The sequence below is a fragment of the Lottia gigantea genome (assembly GCF_000327385.1).
Source record: "Lottia gigantea unplaced genomic scaffold LOTGIsca_15, whole genome shotgun sequence".
Classification (NCBI taxonomy): Eukaryota; Metazoa; Mollusca; class Gastropoda; family Lottiidae; genus Lottia; species Lottia gigantea.
Window position 1 is genome coordinate 921,780 of NW_008707797.1, and position 22,309 is coordinate 944,088.

The 22,309-nt window shown below is 31.6% G+C and overlaps 1 protein-coding gene across 1 annotated transcript in view; it reads left to right on the forward strand.

Moving 5' to 3' along the window:
- Nucleotides 1-9,642: 9,642 nt before the first annotated feature.
- Nucleotides 9,643-22,309, forward strand: part of LOTGIDRAFT_112405 (hypothetical protein) — a gene marked incomplete at both ends in the record, with an annotated part of 42,922 nt that continues 30,255 nt past the window's right edge. Inside the window, one exon of the mRNA XM_009050402.1 lies at nt 9,643-9,901. Coding sequence (XP_009048650.1) covers nt 9,643-9,901 — 259 coding nt within the window. The remainder of the gene's footprint in view (nt 9,902-22,309) is intronic.

A 22,309-nucleotide genomic window follows, 5' to 3' on the forward strand; every position in this document is an offset into this window, starting at 1 on the left:
TCTTGTTAAAATAGATTGAATATAGAATAGTCAAGGTAAAAATACTAGTTTGACTCTATTTTATTACAATGATAAGAACAGATATCACCTGTAAGATATAGATCTCGTTAAAATAGATTGAATATAGAAGTCAAGGTAAAAATACTAGTTTGACTCTATTTTATTACAATGATAAGAACAGATATCACCTGTAAGATATAGATCTTGTTAAAATAGATTGAATATAGAATAGTCAAGGTAAAAATACTAGTTTGATTCTATTTTATTAAAATGATAAGAACAGATATCACCTGTAGGATATAGATCTCGTTAAAATAGATTGAATATAGAATAGTCAAGGTAAAAATACTAGTTTGACTCTATTTTATTACAATGATAAGAACAGATATCACCTGTAGGATATAGATCTCGTTAAAATAGATTGAATATAAAATAGTCAAGGTAAAAATACTAGTTTGACTCTATTTTATTACAATGATAAGAACAGATATCACCTGTAGGATATAGATCTCGTTAAAATAGATTGAATATAGAATAGTCAAGGTAAAAATACTAGTTTGACTCTATTTTATTAAAATGATAAGAACAGATATCACCTGTAGGATATAGATCTTGTTAAAATAGATTGAATATAGAATAGTCAAGGTAAAAATACTAGTTTGATTCTATTTCTAGACATTGCTTATTCTAAGAAAAGGCATCAATGACAAAGGCTACAGAAACCCTGGAACTCAAACACCAAGATATTCCCAACCAATATGCCAATATGCCAAAAGTTTATTTTCTATCCTAAACAAAAATCTTTGAAATGCCCCCAAAAGTCTGAGATAATGACCAAATATGCCAACATTTTAAAAGGATTGTAAAGAGGTTTTCTAAAATTTTATGTGTATCGGAGATATTGATGGTATTAATATGCACCCTTCCAATTTTCAATCAAACGTCTGTGGTTCCTGCAATTTCAGTAAAATGTGTATTTGGTGACGTCACTCATTGCAAACTATGATGAGGTAAAGCTCAATGTACATCAAAGATCAAAATTGTCTCCAGTTCAAATCAGGATAACTCTTTTAAGGTAAAGTAAAAATATCGCCAAACAACATAGCAGACTTCAAGTCCGAAAACTCAAATCAGAAAGACAGAAAGACAATTAGCTTGATGAAAGACAGAGAAAAACTAATGAAACACCTGATGAGGCTGGTTAATCAATCCTACTGAGACTAATCTATCCAGTAATTAATCTTGAGATATAGACAATAACGATAGACGGGTAATTATCTTTTGGTAATGATGATAAATATTAAAGGATGGATGACCTTGGTTTCCAAATTAGATTCCTAAGCCTTCATTAGACTTCAAAGTGACAAGAACGAACATAAAGGAACATAGAGTCGTCTGAAAGGTAGTCAAAACAACAAAAGTGTAGTAGACACAATAAAACAAGCATGACCATAACCTTCATTAGTTTCTTAAACCTTCATTAGATTTCAAAACGACAAGATAGAAAATACAATCACAGAAAATCTGAGGATTGATGTAGCAGATTATTTCATATTCTTTTTCTTTGGAACTGAAAGTCTTTTGGACATGATATAAAAAATTTAAAACAGACCCAAACTGTTATTTCTTGAAAAAGCCTGCACACACTTTATTTAAAGATAAAAAAAAAAGCGACAGGTAAAAAAAATATATTTTCAATTAATGAATTATAAAAAATATCTTTGATGAACGTCTTACAACCAAAACAAATTACAACCTTCTTTTTTCATCTTTTACCAGAGAGAGACTTCAAAGTTTACAAATTGATATTTTTTTCAGTTCAGAAGATGAGTACAGCGATTAACAAACTCTTGGATTCAAAGTATCTGTTATTTTGATGAAATGCATCAATTTAAACAATGTTTTTTTTTAACTTTTTCTAACATCAAATGTCTAATTTAATTAATTGGTAACTTCAGAAAGTTTAAAAACTCGACAGGATATTCCAGAAACTTACAAATACTGAAACCTCATCAAGAAAAACTTCAGAAATTCTCCTACTTTGATTCTGTGCCAATAAGAAACTAACTAGATAATGTAAAAAAAATATTTCAAAATAAAAGTCTGCATCATGATTTTAAACTTTGCGGCAACTAGGAGGTCAAGAATTTACGGAAAATAAGGTCAGAAGTTAAAAGCGTATTTCTGTTTAGTCTGCCTTCGCTAATGGGACACTTGAATGTACAAAGTATTACAAAAATTATTATTATAACTGAAAGAGGTGATTTAGTGCAGCTTTTGTAATCGTTTGTCAAAGAAATTTGTGAAAAATCCCCATAACAAAAAAATGCATTGATTGAACCCAATACCCTAACATCAGCAAACATAACCCACTGAGCTGAATTACTAAGCCAATCAGACACAATTATGATGCAATCATACATGATTGGCAAATTCAATCAAGTCAACATCAAGAGCTGTAGTCAGACATGACTGGTAAATACATTCTAGAGCTCTAGTCAGACATAGCAGGTATTTGCATTCTTAAGCTCTAGTAAGACATGAAAGGCAAGACAACCTAATCAACAGTCCTGTTATATTTAGAAGGCCTACTGGCATAGCTTTAAAAGTGTGTCTTTCTAAATCGGTATAGAAATCCAGACATCACCTATGAGGCTCTCCAGGGCTTGATTTATACGACGTATGATTTAAACGTACATCAGGATTTCACGAGGTAAACAAGCAGTCCCATGTCTAAATCTAAAGTTTTCACTGTTTTGTTTCGTCAGGTATGAATTGATCTGGTTGTATCTCATTATTTGAACCATTATAGTAGCAACATTTGTCCTCCACGAAGCAGAACATGACCACTTTCTTCAAAACACCTGATGATGTCCACTAATATCACACTTTTACTCCCGATTTTGCCAGTTTTTGATTGATGGAATCGTCTTAAGCTTCTATTAGATTCATTGGTAAAAAAAATAGTCCACAAATAACTGAACTAGTGTCACTTTATAGTTTAAAGAGCACATTGAAAGAATCAGCCAGACATACAGGTAAAATACAGATAACCTTCTGGTCCCACAATGGGCAACGACTTGGGTCATGTTATCTGTTGATGGGTGAACAATTCAACACCTACCGTTAAGACTCCCCTCCTAGTACTTTTCTGTTTCAAATGGACTCTTGAAGCAAGGTTGAAGATGGTCACTACTAGATTCTATAGAGAATGTAGAATTTGAAACATTTTAATATGGTTAGTTATTTTGATACAACTATTGTACCAGTAACAACATTGTACAACAATGTTATACACTAGATCATACTGGTTGTTATAAACATACAAACACTAGGACAAAATTCTCATTAATTTCTCTCAATGTTCTGGTAATTTCCATTTTAACCTTAAAGAGATTGTCCAGGTTTTCTAAAAATTTTATGTGTAATGGGGGCACCATTCAGATTCTCGATCAGACGTCTGTGGTTTCTGCAATTCCACTAAAACTGAGCCTTTGATGACATCACTAATTGCGAAGAGCCTTATGTGCTAAAGGATACTTTGCGATTAGTGATATCATCAAGCTCTTAGATTAAGTTGAATTGAAGGAACCAGTGGAATGGGGCAAATTCATGGTATCTGTGTCCCTCTTTACAATCCCTTTAACATTAGTAAACAGTGATTAAACCCTGTACCAGTGTGGTCTGTTGAATAGTAACTTGTTACCTTTTAATCATATGAACCGCTTAAAGAAATTAAAAACTGACGCAAGTTCAAAAGAGTCAAAAATTGTCCATACAAACGTTTTGTAATGTAATTAAATTTACAATGATTAAAAATTTATTGTTAGAATCAAGTTGAAAAAGGTTGAATATTGATTGTAAGTCTAATTACAATATAAGTTATAAAAATTTCTCCAAGCTGCCAGATGTCTGGGCAATAATTTTATACAATAAATCAGGAATTTTAAATTAACACAAATACCTTAGACACCAGCTTTAACTTAATTAAAATCAAAGTCAGTATAAATAAGAGATTCTAACTCAAAAGCGCCAGCTTGCAACAAAGTTGTTGTATAGAGACGAGTCCTAGATTTGCTCTACAAGAAATGAATTAGGAAATACTAATATTTGTACAATATGAATATTCATAAAGAAAATATGATTTGCATAATCTGAATGTTACACAGAACTTGTCTTGTGATGTTCTGGAGTACTTCAGCAAATTTGGAATCCTATGCAGATCATTTTTTTCACAGCTGCTATTTCATTATACTTTTTTGTTAACATGATTTTCCAGTATGTAATTTAACGTAAGTGTTTATGATTCAATTTCAAGCCTTTGTTTTTAATGGAATTTGAGGGGGACATAAAAAAAACAAAGTTTAATATCACTGTCAGTTATAGATACAGAGATCAATGGTTTAAATTCAAGATTTTATAACTTGGAGATATTCAAGATATGAAATAAATAGGAATATATTATATTAATAACACCTCTCACACAACTAATAATATCACAAATCTCCTTTCAATACAGTCAATTACTTTTAAATCTTTCCTAATAATAATATCCTACAATAGACCTATGATCAGTAGACTAAAACCTGGAAATTTTGGTCCTAGTAACTCATTATAGACGTATAGCGACAAATTATATTGATATTGAAGGATATAGTTGACAGTATATTTTCTTATTTTGTTCAGCTGATACAATTCAATTTTGGCTCATCACTTTTCACAATTGTAGCCTGTTAAAAATTTGATGTTGTAGATTCAAAAAATGTAAAGACCAAAAGTACTGGCTAGGGAAGATATTAAGATGATATATAATCTTTCAGTACAAAATAATGTAATCAACAGACCTGTGATTGATTTGTTATGTGAGCCATTAATAATAACAAGAAATAATAAATCAACTAAGTCTACCTGTGAATTTGATATTCGATTAGTTTTTTTATCTGTTAATGACAAATTTAAATCATAAATCAACTAATTCTACATAAGATATGAAATTGAGAATCTATCTCAGAAGCGATACAATCCAATTAATTAGTAATTCAATACAATCGCTCTAATAAAACAAACTTTATGACAAACAATGATATGAAGCATAATTCTAACCCATAAGCGCCATTATCCCATGAATATAGATTACTATTACAATATAAGATAGCTACTCAAAAACTAACTGATATAATATAGATACCCTGTGTATTTGTTAGATCAAAGTTACTTTGACAACAAGTACAAATATAAAATTCTAACCCCAAAGTGCCAGATTTAAATTCAACACCTGGTAAAATAACAAAATATAACAATATTACACAAAAAGTGAAATGTTATGATAATAAACAATAAAAATAGAGGATTCTAACCCATAAGCACCAATTTCCAATTCAAGAGTAATTCATCATCTTTACTTCAATTGAAATCACAGTCAGAAACAACTCACAGTTGTAAAATAAAAAGTTTCTAACACATTAGCGCCAATATCCAATTAACATGTACTCATAACGACTTCCACTAAATTAGTCAGAAACTTGGGTGATGCTAAAAAAATGAAATACCATAAAAACAACAAGATGTATTTTTCTAACCCTGCCTGACCCGAGAATATTATTTGTGGGTCATCAACAGTTCAAAACAATGGTCTAATATTAACACCACCAAACTCATAAATAAAATTAAATCCTACTACGCCCGGCCTTGAACTCAGATTTAGAGATTTTTTTTCAACTTTGACACCTTTTTAATGAATGAGAAATATACAATGCACAAAGACACAATATTTTCACATGGACAGATAATAACCAAGGTTCCCAATGATTTGGTTTACTGGCTGGTCCTTGGTTAAACATTGTGGTAATAAATAGTTTTCAAAGGATAGGTTCCAGCTATCTTGTCTACCAGCTGATCCTTGACTAAACCTCATGGTTTTGATCAAAATAGGATTTGTGGTAATGGTTTATACGGATGACCACATTATGTTCTCAGTGATCTTGTTTTATAGCTGGTCCATTATGAAACACCTTGGTAATGATTTTACAAGTGCAACAACAAAGATTCTCAAGGATCCTTTCTACCAGCTGGTCCTTGGTTTAACCTCTTGGTAATGATTTTACGAGTGCAACAACAAAGATTCTCAAGGATCCTTTCTACCAGCTGATCCTTGGTTTAACCTCTTGGTAATGATTTTACAAAGATAACAACATAGGTTCACAAAGATCCTTTCTACCAGCTGGTCCTTGATCAAACCTCTTGGTAATGATTTTACAAGTGCAACAAATTAGATTCTTGAAGATTCTGTCTATCAGCTGATCCTTGGACAAATGTCTGGGGCAAAATACAATTTAAAATCCCACTTTATGAGCTTTGAACATTTTCTTTTGTCCAGAAAAACTAGAAAATAAAAAAAGGCCTAGCCTAACCTTCATTAGCCTGGTATCTTACAACAAACGACATCTCATGTTTCACGCCTGAGACAAAAGAGTCTGAAATGAAACCTGAAAAACTACAGACTTCAACGAGATATTAATCAACTCGTAACAAAAACACACGTGATATTTTGTAAATATCTTCAAAATCGATCGTAAGTTATTTTGAATTCTCCGTTGCCCAGGAAATGAGATCGGAAATAAAATCCACAGGAATATTTTAATATTTGGAGTATGATGTCTGCACGAACTCATTAGACAACATTTTTATTAAAAAAACATGTCTTACGAAGAAATGAATTGAAATGAAGTTTTATGTCCTACTTTTCTGCACCTGATTTGGCTAATGAAGAATAGCAACACCATGCAATGTGCAATGAGGGAAATTTATACCTTATCGCTATAGCTTATGTTTATGTTTTTTCAGCAGACCTTTCAGAGAGTTCACATAGTTGTTAACATTATTTAGTTAAAATATAAAAGATAATATTAAGATATAAAAGTCAGTAATTAGCTTGTAACAGATGTTGAAATAATAAACACGATCTCTGCCACCAAAACACGATAAACACTTCCGATGGTTTTCTTAAAATATACTTTTACCTCATCAACTCTCCAGGGGGTCTTCAACGATAAATAGCTTTCTAGAAATTTGAATTTGTAATTGCTTTTCCCTCAATTTCATAAGGAATTGATCGAAAACTTTAAAAAAGGATAAATCTTCTGGAAGTTACAGACTTCTTCTTGAAGGTTTAGCTTTAAATGATCTTAGTGTGTCAGCCACTGATAGATAGATCGTATTTCTTAAAATCTGGATTATATTCAGACAATTTGTGACAGTTTATTACAGTTGAGGAGACATGCCTTGACATAAATAGGTGTAGGGCCTCCTCTCTGTCAAACCTTGTGACCAATTAATAAACAAAACTCTTCAAATCTTAAAAGAATAAAGTTGATCTGTCTGTCATTACCGGTCTTGATCATTAATTTCTATAAATCTATAAAAGAAATATTTAAAGTATTGATATTTCGTCAGTTTTACTGATTTAGACCTGGAAGATAGTTGATAAAAATATTTGTCTTTCAATTCATCACGAAATATTCTAATTAGTTAGGTTAATAAACACATTCGTCTGGAACTTTTAAAAAAACAACCCAGCATCCCATCGAAAAATGTGAAATGAAACTAATTTGGGCAAATGAAGACTAGCAACACCATGCCGTGTGCAATGATAAAACACAGGGTTATTAAAGTATTTTCTATTCCAACTGTCAAGGGATCTTTAAATTCACAATCTGGGGCTTGTCCCATCTGAAATTCCAGACATGTAGCTGGCGTGAAAAATTCCATGATCTTGCATCAACTAAACCTGGGACTGAACCTTAGACCTTCAGTTTAGCGAGCAAGCCTCTTACTCACTGTGAACACGGTTCCATACCTTTAAGACAGTAAAAATATTGTTTCATTAAAAATCCCCATAAGACAAGACAATTCCATTCAAAAAAAAATCTTGTCTGGCAAAATCGAGAGTAAAAGTCGTCCTCCAGGACTCCTCCAAAGAGAAGTACCATCAGTTGATTAGAAAAGTGTAAGCATGGTCTGCTTTGTGCCACTACTATATAAATCATCATCATGAGATACAATCAGATCAATCTTAATACATTACAAGATTCTCGGTACAGCTAGGTTGATTGATAAATGTGTCTGAATCTGCTAAAAACTACTTGGCATCCCTTTGTGAGACTCTAAGAATAAGCATTCTATTCTGAGAGTCCACATAAATAATTTTGTTTGATAAATTTCCTCCGTACAAGAAGGTTAATTAAATTAATCAATAACACAATTAATCAAAACAAAAAAATCAGTGATCAATTATTTACAAGTCATTTGTTTTGAACTTTTAGTAAACAAGATAATGTCAAGACTATAATAAGATCTTGGTACAGCTCAATTAGATACAGAACAACAGGACATAGAATTCATTATATTTCATTAGGACCATGTCAAGATAACATTCTTGAATATGTGAACTCTCTGGGGAGTACAGAGTGGACAGTCAGAGTATTCTATAAGAGTCTTGCTGACAACCACCTGAATTAATACTTATATAGTGGAGCTAATACTATCAATGATTATTAGTATTGATCGTGTACTTTTGGTTGGACAGGAGCGTGGAACTGATTAACTGTGGACAATCTAAAATACAAATCTCTCAGTTCATATGATCTGAACCCTTATTGATTGGTTGGCAATAATTGTAAAAGATGTCGGTCTAAAACTGGTATGTAAAAACAACAAAACATGTTATGATATGAAACAAAAACAAAATTACTACCATACATTTTTGAGTACTATTCAAACATGACTGGTTAATACAGTCACATCAACATCTCAAGATATATCACACAGATGTCAATTCTAATGAGATGTCTCTACTTTGAGGGTAATGATAACTGACCTTCAACATGCATGAAACATGTATTTCCATAACAACCATGGTTCAGTAGTGAAACAATTATTAACTAGTTTACCTGTGTTACTAACGAGAATGACATATTGTCAGGTAACTAAAATAAACTCAGGGTATAATTTCACACCTTGTTGGCAATGAGTTATTTTTACATCAAAATTCTGTAAACATCATCAAAAAATATTCAACAATCATAAACATTGTTTGAAATGGTAATACAAGTTAAAGTAAATAAACAACACTTATACTTAGTTCAACATTGTTATACTTTGTTACTCTTAACTCAAAACTGTTATATTCAGTTCAACATTGTTATACTCGGTTCAACATTGTTATACTTTGTTACTTATACTATACTCTTCAACATTGTTATACTGGAACATAACCCAGAGGTGAAAAAGTAAGTTATATTTAATCATTTGGTGAAAGAATTTCATTCCTCAATACCAGTATGTGGAATTTAAAGTGACTCATCTCTGAACTCAAGTGTACTTTTTAGAATCTTTTAAAAAGTTATCAATATTAATTAAAACATGCTTTTAATTAAAAAGTAATCATAATATCTCAGGTAAAATACTCATTTTTAATTATTTTTAAAGAATTTTCATGTTTTATAATGGTTCTGTACTAGAATAACATAAACTGATATGATTTATATCTAGAACTTTCGAGAACATTCGAACCAGAGAAACGAACCAGGGAACTAGGGAACCCAACCAGGGAACCAGGGAACCCAACCAGGGAACCCAACCAGGGAACCCAACCAGGGAACCAGGGAACCCAACCATGGAACCAGGGAACCAGGGAACCCAACCAGGGAACCCAACCAGGGAACCAAGGAACCCAACCAGGGAACCCAACCAGGGAACCAGGGAACCAACCAGGGAACCAGGGAACCCAACCAGGGAACCAGGGAACCAGATAACCCAACCAGGGAACCAGGGAACCCAACCAGGGAACTAGGGAACCCAACCAGGGAACCAGGGAACCCAACCAGGGAACCAGGGAACTGTTGTCAGAGAATGTGTAACTTGTTATCTTCCTAAAAATAAATTTATTTAAAATCAAAACTTGGCAATGAGTACACTGGGTACTATAAATATACAACAATTCTAAAGTCTTGATCTTTCTAGTCCCTGGGTAGCTAAAATAGTGGTAACAGACAGATGATTTCTTCATGAAATATTGGTTAGAAGACTAAGAAGCTAAACTAATCCTAGGGTGTTTCATGTTTTGTTTTTTTGTTACTTGGTAGACTCAGTTGGCCAATCTCGCTGTCGTTGCTTTTCTGATTCAAGTTATAAAGTTTCTAACAACGAAACAGACACCAAACAATTTTCTTCGCTTCCAGACCGTTCTAGCAAGGTCTGGTCCCTGTTTAGAATCTGTATCTAAACATAAACAAACAATTCTATGTCCTAGTTTTGTATTAACTGTTCTACAAACCTAATTCAGAAACCTGATACATATTTTTTTGAAACAAAAACTTGCCAACAATTGACACAATAGAAACTTATATCCTGCAGTTTAACAATTTATATATTTAGTTTGACTCTAGTATATTTAGTTATAATAGTTGTATAAAAAATCTCAGCTAGATAATACGCTTATTGGTTCAAGGTGCTTAAAATAGGTGCAAATAAATAAACCAAGTGCGTATGATACGAAACGCAAAAACGAAACCTGAAATTGGCGAAACATTGGAGGTAGCTAATAAACTCATAAATGAGTAAGTATTTCATAATGAAAGAACAAATGAGATGAACAGAAATGAACAAAAATCAAACTTCAAAACATATATGCAAGCTACAGTAATTTTACTTTTCTAAATAATCTGTACTGATGATGGTTGTATATCCTAAAGACTTGTAGAAAGTTTAAGATGAGATTTGTAATCAAGAATAAAAATAACTATACCTGCCGTATTCTACTCCTATATCCTAAATACATGTGTGAACTATTCAAACCAAATATACTGGGTTTATTTACTATAGTCATTTTATAAGTCAGTGTTCTCCCACGCACGCGGGCAGAACGAACCAGGCCGTTACAGCAAAATGTTTTAACTATTACTGTGTATACTTATGAGTTAATATTCTTTTAGCCTTTGTCAGTTCAAATCACAAAACTAGATTCATAATCCAACAACATACAAGATAAAAACCACAGTACTTACACTAAATCAACCCATATGTCCTGATGAATCTGTTATATCTGAAACACTTTCACAGTCTAAGAATATATCTTAGCATTAAGAAAACAAAGTAAAATACTGCTTGGCTAGACATTTTACCACTACATTCACTTATGACTGGCTGAATAAACAGTATGCCAATAACAGATATAAGTTTTTGCAGTATCCACACAGAAATAAACACTCTTGTTTCTATGTTTGAAACACAGTAACTGAAAGTGAGGTCCAAGTTTAAAAGTGATCAAACTAGAACTGAACTCATCTCACAGACAGAATAAACTAAACACTCTATAATCTACTGAGTGTTATTCTTCTAAACAAACTAACTAATATCAAACTATGTTAAAAGTGTTCATGGTTTTACCTGACCTTATAAGTGATATCCAAAAAATAAAGAAATTAAACTAAGCACAAGTCTCTTAACTAATGTTACAAATGCTCACAAAATTTAACTGAACTGTTCATACATACATGGTCATCTCTCAAAAAAACACCTTCACTTATACCCTGGAATCCTGTCAGCACAATTCTACAAAATTATATCAAAGGTGCTCACCAATTTTTTTTTACTTGAAATATCCAAAAATAGAAGACTTGAGTTGTATCCTTTAATCCCACAAGTATTATTCTTTATACTGACTGCTAATAAACATTCTTAAAAATTCCCCAAAATCGGACTTTAAAATCTAATGATCACTTGTTTTTTTTCTCCACTACAATTCTCACTCAACCAAAGTCACATAGTAGAACCTAGTAGTTGACTAAATGTATATAAAGTAGAAGAATGTATAACATAATATAAAAAACAGACATGAGTGTAAGTTTAACTTCAGTCCAAATCTTAACATTTTATCTCCATTCTTAATCCCAAAACTCTTTCTAGATTTCTAACTTAGATACCCCACATTATCCAGGGATGTTGTTTACATCAAAATTTACCAGTCAGATATAGTTATCAGTCGGGCATGACTGACAAGGTAGAACAAATGTGTAAAGTCTAGGGTATAAATGCTGTGATGAAATATTAAAATAAAATTATCAGGGTTAAAGATCTATATAGACCACTACCTGATTAAATTAAAGTCCAAACATCACATCGAAATTCATAATCTACAGACAGACAGTAAAAACCATAAATGGAAATAACTTACCACTAAATAAAGTGTTATTCCATAATATTATTTACGATTCAAAATCCAAACATTAAATTGAAATTCATAATCCACATACAGTGAAAATGGAAACACCTTACTTTAAGTAGAAATACTAGTGATGTGATAAGAGACTATATAAAGAGAGAGTTTATAGTGTAGTGTTAACTGCTACTGTTAATATCTTCCTCTGTTATACCCCACGATTCTATCTAACTAGTAACTTTCTAATCAATGAAAACTTTACTGACAGACCTGTAGAACTGGACCTATATCTACTGCTAGTACCAAGGTTTACATTGATAGACACTATCAATATTATAACCTAGTGAAGATATGATGCACATTAGGATACAATTCAAAACAACACAAACAATTATATAGATAACTTTAATATCTATGTGTATACGGCACAGTTTTTACCCCTAAAAGGATTTTCCAAACTTTGGGTGATCATTATGTATGTAGACAGTGACAAATAGTTTGTGAATTTTTCAACATAAGTTTCCCTATCAATGTTGATAACATAACTCTAAAACAGGTAAAGAATCAGCACAATTACATAAATTACTATATAGGAAAAAGTCTCAGAATGGTGCTACAAATGTGTCAAGAAATCAGCTCCCATTGACAAGTTTCAAAGATATTTACCGATTTGTTGTTCCACCAAGAAAAGATTTCTAAAAATCTAGCCATGCATAGAAATGCTGGAAAGGGGAAATTTAAGACTTTCTCACTAAAATTTTAAATAGGGAGGTATATAAAGATATAGTTATGAAAAAATTTGCCTTCCTAGTTGATAAATCTCAATTTCAGCTATACATAGTACTTTTCAAAATCAAAATCTGGCATTTGGTTCTTCTGTAATCTTCAAAACAACAGGATAGAACAGACCTGAGGACAACAAATGGAAACATTAACAAAATGTTGTCCTGTAATTGTTGTTCCATTAAGCTTTGTCAATAACTCTCACTCTTTACAGACATTATCAGAATCTTTTAACAGACTTTTATCTCTCAGGTTGAAATTAAAAATCCATTGTCACTCTCGTTAATTTCAAAGTCTCTATTATCCAGTCTGTTGTATTCTGTTGTAATCAGATGGAAATCGTATCAAAATATACCATCATCCAGACAGCTTTCAACAGACCAATTCAAGATAATTGAAAAAGTTTAAGGACTGATTCGATCAGACTGCTATTATCTTTCTAAGATTTCGTTTTTTATCTATTTTCAATAACACATAAACTAGTTCATAAATACTGGAGTTTCAGTCTTTATATCTGAACCTGTCTTTTTTTCCGTTTCAATTCACGTAGATTAGTATATAAATATTGGAATTTCAAATGTTTTATTCTCGAAGCCGTCTTTGATTTCTCTTTTTTATTATTTTCAATACACGTAGACCATTATATAAATATTGGTATTCAGTTTTTACTTCTGAATTTCTTTGTTTTTTAATACACAGAAGCTATAAAACATTGATTTTATTTCTACTGAAAAGTTTCATGGTTTATTTTTCTGTACATTATAGTTTAAAATATTAGCATGATATATCCTTGGTATCAGCCCTTAACATTTATCACCCTGATGTGTGAAAATATCTCAACTCAATAAACATTATGGTTCAAACCATCAGCTCCACCCACCATCAGGTGAATTCAACAGAATGATAAATCAGAGGCATTCCAGTGGGGTGGGGGGTTGCATATTATACATAGGGACAGAATTGCCTGTTAGCCCCCCTGTAAAATTATTTGACCACGACTCAGCCCCCTTACCTCCTAGAAACGCCACTGCTAAACCTGTAACAATACAGACAGACAGAAATATTTCAAGGCTGATGGAAGGTGTTTGTTTTGTAAGAAACACGGAACAAGGAAACAACGACAAACTAATTGCTTCAGCCATGACTATAATCATTATTTTCTATTTTTAATATTTCATTACCGTTTTATCAAATATCACAGGGTTTCAGAAACCGTGGTAAATAAACCTAGACTTCCTGGTCTTGATACAGTTCTGTAACTTACTGAGAGAGTTTGTTTGGATGAGGTCCCGTGTGTACAGACTGTGCAAGATCCCTCGACAGTTGGAAAAAGAAACTAGGCTATTTGCCACCAACCAATCCCCATATTTACCCCACCCACTCACAATCTAGAGCATTCCTCATTTATTCTCATATTCTTAAGGAATAATGCCACGGATTTCTCATTCCAAACCACCCTACCTCAACTCCACCTTTTCAAACATCATTATCTCATAGTTTAAATCATCATCCATTAATTCTAAAATGCATTAAGATTTAAAATCAGTTTCAAGTAAACATGGCAATGATTTTATCATTTTATTATGGTAATTTATTGGTTTTCTACTAAAATTAAAATAAACCTCTTAAAATCAGCTTCATGCTTTTATATCTGGTCTTCGTCAATCTCCCATTGGCCACACATTCAGTTTAACGTGATCTCAAAACGTTTTCTGCTGATAATTTTTAACATTTATTGTGAAGCCTGCATCATATCTTATTAAATGCATCTTTGTGTAATATTAATCTGTAAATGTTTTGAAGCATATTTTTGGAAATATTCAGCTCAAATCATGTTCTCAGTCTGTTTTAAATCAAAAAATTAAAAATAATAAAATCCATAAGTTTAGAAATTATATTTCAAAGTCTGCAATATGTCTGTTAAATTTTAAAATTGCAGAATTTAACCATGATTTTTTGTCTTCAAAAGTTTGAAGAATGTCTGATTTGCTGCACACTTACTGGTTGTTGGTTAAATTGTAACAGCCATGTCAATTTGAATCAGAAAATGTAAGCATTCCCTGACTTAACCTGGGAATTGTGTGCAATTTTCATGAAATAAATTGACATTTCAATTAGACTGTTTTAAATATGCATAAAATGAAAATTAACTATGAACCTTTGCACCATCATGAAATACAGAGAGATAAAACTTATCTTAATTACAACGACATGGGAGAATAACCCACATGATAATAAAAATAGATAATTTTACAGGTACAAAGATATTTATGCAGATCTACGTTTGGTTCCAAAATATAAACACAAACAAAACACCTGGCTTATATAGTACTGAAACAGAAACACTATTTCTGATATACTGATATACCCTTATAAGACACTGGCAGTTACATGTTCTGTCGTCAAAATACTTATTTAACACTACAAGAGGCATCAAACAGGAGGCATCAATGAAGAGGCATCAAACAAGAGGCATCAATGAAGAGGCATCAATGAAGACACATCAATGAAGAGGCATCAAACAAGAGACATCAATGAAGAGGCATCAAACAAGAGGCATCAATGAGAATTTTCAACAGAGCAAGAACTCTAGAATGTATTATAAAAACCAGAGCCATGTTGTTAATTTCTCTTTCAAATTGTTGATGTTTTTCCACTGTATATTTACAATTTGTCAAATTATACAAATACAGTAAAACAATCTAAGAAAATGTCTAAAAACTGGGCAATTCTCCAAGTAGCTTTTAGTTTAATCAAAGAAATTCCAAAGCTAATCACTTGTTTCAAATATACAATCCAGGAATATACACAATTCCAAAAATATACACAATTATATACATTATACTAACTGATGAGTTTTTCTCTTCAAATGAAAAATAGAAATACACACTCAAATGTACTTGAACTTTTGGCTGCAACACGCAGTTTTAAATACCTGAAGAGAGATCCAAAAAATTGTGAATTGTGATGGTATGACTGAACTACAAAAACATTCATCTGTCAAGACATCTCCCGGTTTTGCATATCTGATTTAAATCAATAGGACAGGTTTAAACACCTCTCAACTTCGGAGGTGTGGAAAATCCTCACAAAACAGTGCCCAGTTTTTCTGTCTCTACACCGGCCAAGAACTTTCAAAATAGCTATGTTTCGGTCTAGGTTAGTAGTCTCATTAAAAGAGACAGTAAGTACAGTAATATCTATGATTTAATAAAATCTGTGTTTAATTAGCGTGATGTTCGTTAACGAACAAATCCCCCCTGGTACATACTTAAAACAGGAAATTACAATCATTCCTCGTTAATTGATAGCTTCAAGCGTATTTACTGCAGCATTCTGAAGTCTGTTATTCTTAAAATATTAGCCAATTCTGAAAATTTTTAAATGCTGAAGGCAAAGTTTTAATAAGTAATTATAGGCTTATCACAATTCATAGATGTATTATATTGTATATTGTTATTTGTCGTTATGTATTTTTCTACGGGCTCAATGGTAGAAAGGTCTGGTTATAATTGACTACCTAATAAAGAAATCGTTATTATTAAAATGTTTCAGTTCTGTAATCAGACAATGTGTTTTAGATTCTATCTTCTGCCTGAACATAATTTGGTTTTTGTTAAAGATTCCGTTACTATTTAAAACCTACTTTTTTACAATCCTGACCAAATAACAACATAGGATAACAGAAAAAACATCTTATGTTCAGATAGGACAATATACAAAGGCTATGTGTGCTACAGGCGATACAGGTTAAAGATCCCCTGACAATTGGAAAACAAAAAAGAAGATAAAATTTCCACTGTCATAGCAAAATTCCCTCCTTGCACACTCCACATTTACCCTAAAAACTGAAGCAGAAAAATAAGAATAAACTCCATTTTAATTCATTAACAATCTTATTTTTAAATAACACAAGATTCCTATTCTTGTCAAGAACAAATCATGCTAATAATATTGCTACCTTTCATTCATTTTGAGCAAATAAATCTTTCAAATATGTCAGAAGTTAAATTGTCAGACAGGGGAAATCTTTTTCTCTCGTCTGCCTCCTACCTACTTCCAACTGACCGATAATCAAATTGTCAATATTCTTTTCATCGTTTGTGTGTTTCCAAACGTTACTGTTCCTTCAGGAAACATCACCAAATGTCAAATGAAATGTTAAAGTTTAAAGCGGAATGGCGTTGGGATTGTTGTTTTCAAAGAACCACCATTGTCTTCAAGATAATAAAACTCAGGGCAAGATAATCCCACTCAAATTTGATGGTCGTCTTAAGATCGACCAATTAATTGTCATGAAGGCAAATCTTAAAGTCTGAGTTTTTATGGAAGTCAGGGTCAATTAAAAATCTATTAAAGTTTGTCTTGAGCATGAGCATGAATACCAAAATGGTTTTGAAGGATAAACTTCACTGTCTTCATTAGACAAAAGACAAATTCACCAAATGCTTTTCAGTAAATTGATGGCAGCTTTGGGTCAATTCACAGCCATTGAATTAACGGTTGACTTTGAATAAGGATAGCTTAACACATTTTCGTTTTAAAGTACTTCTTACCTTTGTCCTTTGATGCTACAATCAGTAAATTGATGGCTGCCTTGGTGAATTAATGGTCACAGTCTAAAAGTTTCTAAGAATAATGGCAATTTACAGGAATGTTGTCTTCAGAGACCTAGTCATTACCTTGTTTACAGCAGACTCTAATCTTAAATAAAGTACGTGGACATTAGAATTATACAGGAGGCTTCCAGCTTGAAGATTAGAAAATGATTTCAAAATGTTTATTATACCTGAACCAGAATTACGGAATTAATTCCCCTTCCAGTCTGAAGCTTTCTCAAAAGAAACTGTCATATAAAACCCCGAATAAACAAATGGCTACATTCATATCTATCCCATGTGTAAACTTTTTCGTAGTAAGTTTGGACATTTAAATGTTTAAGTGGCAATCTAAGCCAATCCTGAAATTCTGGTTTTTATGAATTTTCTGCCTTTCAATCAAACTTGATTTAACCTTTTCTTGCATTGATTTGACATATTGAAGATCTCTGACTTCATTTGGTTCCAGTTGGGGCGACAAGATGGTCGCTATTTCCGTGCAGAATGTCAACTTGTCAAATAAAATGAAACATGAGATGGAAAATGAAAGTAGAAGAACGAGGTCTGTAATTATAAGAACTTCGCGAGACATCAAGCATGGAATTTAACTCTTCATCATTTTAAAGCTGAAGACTTATTTAATATATTGCACTTTCAAATTAATTTACTATCTTCATCGAGAACACTCCATTTTTCCGTTCCAGAAAATGGCACTTTGTAACTTTTTAAAATGTACCTCGACATTAGAATTTTGACCTTTTATTAATAGTAAATTAAACTTCTTTATCATATTTTTTGTTAATGATTTTAATGTTAATGAGGGGTTTCATCTATTAATTTGAAGAAAAACCTGGAGTCAAGCAAATATTAATTTAACTTTCAATCATTTTGATTCAGTGAATTGCATTTTTTTATATCACTGGATTGAATTCATCAATTTGCACGTAACTAATAGATAACAGAACCTTTTGGAATGTTTCACAATCAATCATTTCTATTACTTGGCAAAAATTAAGAAAAATAATTCTTAAAAACCCACAGATATACTGTATTTTCTTTTTCTTAAAAATACAGAATTAATTTAATGCCAAGCAGGGATTGATGGCTTTATATTACCTTAGAGAGTTGTTATTAAATTTTACATTTGACAGACATTGAAAGCCATGAAATGGCTAACATTTACTTGATGTCCCATAGAGCATATTGACTGTCGGTCAATTGAGCAGCTGTATCAGTCATGACCGGCAAATAGAGCCAAATTAACAGCCCTGCCCTGTTATATTACAGAAGAATATTACATTGAGATCCAGAAGTTACCACTGGGTCCTTTTTACACCAATACATTGACAATAAAACACAAAACAAAAATCTACATACCTGTCTATCGATAAGAAGTCTTCTTTGGCCATTTTAAATCTTCTGTCTTTCTCTTACTACCATTTTTAATCTTGCTGAATTCGAAGCTTGGTTTGAACATATTTCAAAGACAAATCATACACTGTCTTTTCCAAATTCTGACCTTTACCCTATTTCTCATTTGTTTAAACACGCTGCCTAATAAGGATTTTTTTGAAAATCTTTCTGAAGGGAAATTAATTACAATAGCTTAGTTTGGAAGAATCTGAAATTTCAAATCTAATTAGTTAAAATAATAAAAAGGTTACAATGCTGAAAATGAAAGAAATTTATTAGTTATCACAGCATTTATTAAATTTGACACGGAAATCGGAAAAAGCTACAACAAAAAATGCCCAGAAAATAAAAAAATATTTAAACATTAAATTTGGGTCGAAAAAAGCTGAAATTGGAAATATCTGAAACACTTTAAAGAACATAAACAACATGACAAAATATTTTAAATTTAAAAGAAAATATTAATTCAATATGATTAGGTTAAAAAACAAAACAGAAGATAATAACAATGATAAATTGTATGTATTTTGAATTTTGACTTTTCTATGTTTTATGTTGTGTTCTGCATAATTAATATGAAAGGGTGCTATATTTTTAATTCTGTAATGAAATGAATCAAGGTCCCATGTTCTTCAAAATGTATTACCACAAAATTTGTTGAAAATGTGAAAATTTACATTATAAACTTTGAGACGCAGATTAAAAATGTTTGTAGTTCACAGCCAGTCTAGTTTTCATCAAAACAAGAGTTAAATCCCATTGAAAATCATAGCAATTCAGATTACATTGAAATTTAACAGAATAAAACATGATTGTAGTTTGTAGTCCTCATAGTTTCATCAAAACAAGAGTTATTTCCCTTTATCAATTGTGCTAAGTGTAAACTTTAGAGTCCAATAAATTGAATTTTAGAGATATGAGTTATGCAGAAAGTTTTCCTTTAAGTGTGTAGCTTGATTTTTTGACAATTTTTGCAGCCCTAAAACTTTCTTTGTGTTTGTTTGTACATAACATGTTTAGGTATAATGTTCAAAAACAATAATTTAAACAATTAAAAACATCAAATTCTGTTATAATTATGCAATTTAATATAAAAACTTTCAATTATTGAATTGAATGGAATTGATATTTTAGAAAATTGCATCCCACCTGTGTGCCTATAACATGTGTTGGTATGTTTGCATCAAAAAAATAATTTGAAAAATAAAAGTTGGTACTTACACTTCACTCTGCATGGAAGAATGACGAGACATAGACTTGGGGGACAGCTCATAGTCACTGTCAGACCGGTATAGAAACGATTCACGTCTCTGGGGTAGATTATTGAGTACCAGCCCCCCAGACGGGCTGCCCCCTGCTTCCATCGGACTTCTACCTGGTGCTCCTCCATTTTCAACATCAAAACTGAAAAATATAACAAAAAATCATAAATTGATAGTCATGGTATCTGTTTTTTTTTGTAAGTTTTCAATTTATATTATTTTTTCAGATGAATATGCGAACAATCAGTATGTAAAATTGTATTGATATTAATTTTTGAATCTGAAATTCAGTTGTATAAAATAATAAATAGATGTCCAGAGTTTGGTTCTTGTTTATTTGAAAATCCATGAAAATATTTGTTGTGTTTTTATTAATATTTGTTTTAGTTATGTCTGTTAGTTATTGTGTTTTAATGATATTTTTTTTTTCTGTTTTTTTTTTATTATGTGTGATGATTCGGCTTTGATGTGAGGTTGATACCTGATACAAATATCATGTTCTGCCCTAAATACTATTGTGTCGCAGACTGGATTATTTGGAGGAGCAAATGGTATATATCTGTAGGGGCAATGGTGTATGGTGTTTAGTTACAGTGATGGAATTGGTCAGCATTGCGAGGCAACCCATTTTTTCAGTCCCCCCTGAAGCTATGGATATATTGTGTTTAATGTGTTGTATATATTGTTGTATATATTGTTGTATATATTGTTGTATACATGTTTGCTTTGTGAACACATTGATTCATTCTTAAGACACATTTTGAAGGAAACATATGATTCATGTTTACACAAAAGCTATGATTATTCAGTTTAAGCACCAATTATATGATAAATTGGCCCAGAAACAACAAGATTTTTCATAAACTATCGAAACTAATTTTAACAATATTACACTTCTTTCACCAAATTACAGTTTTACAGGTTTTATAACAAAAAAATCATCTTTAAATTTTCTTCAAAAGATTTGAAAACCTTATTATATCCGTACCCCAGGGAAATTGTATTCACTGATAAAAACTATCAGATGAAAAGAAGTATATTTCTAAACAGGAAAACTCTTTAGAATTCTACAGAATCAACAGGATGTGCCAATAGACAACAAAATATTATACAGATCTATTTAATAAGATCCTGTAGATTCACTTTTATTAAATTCACATTTGTTTTTTTATCTTTGACAGTGATATACAATTTAATTGGTATATATTCAGCCCCGTTGTGGGGCCGTGGGGGCTTCTTCAGTTTAGCAGAGATGGATTCGTTAACAGTGTCTTTTTACAAAATCGAAAGGTATAGATTTGGTTATGTTTTTGGCACCTCAAAATTGCAAGAAATGAGTTCTCTAGGCCTTTAATTCTTCAAAATTTCTGAGTATAAATTCTGAGCCCCTGCCCCAATTGTTTCCTGGCAACAGGGCTGGGTATATTATATCATATCTTCATGTCTGTCTGCTTAATGATTAATTTGATTTGGTTAGGACTATTCCCACCTAAAGGAATTACAATCCATCTTACGGTTGAAATAAAACTGGAATTATTGGCAAGCAACCATCGATACAATGTTGCCAATTGTGTTACATTGTATAGATTTTTACAACCACCTGATCCCATGCTTTGATAGAAACACCAGACATTTTACACACTAATAAATAGAACAATATTGTCAAATCAGGGTTGCTGTCAACCAGTATTGTCTGATTGTAGCTCCTAATTGTCTTTAAGTGATTTAGGTCAGGAGGATATTAAAGAGTCGATAAAAACGAATCAATTTTGTAGATTTGTTTAAAAAAGAATTTTCAAGACTTAGACCATCTCGACTACATAACAATTAATATGAAAATATTAAATATAAATAGGTCAATTCTGTTGATTTGTTCTTGACATTTTGAAGAAAAAATTTTTTACTTTTCAAAATTTGTATGATCTTAACCCCAGAACTTTACACGATTGAAATCTTCAGATAAAATTCAATAAAACTTTTTATAAAACTTACACGAAAACATCTGAGTTAGATTCCAAACGCAATTTCCTTTCTCG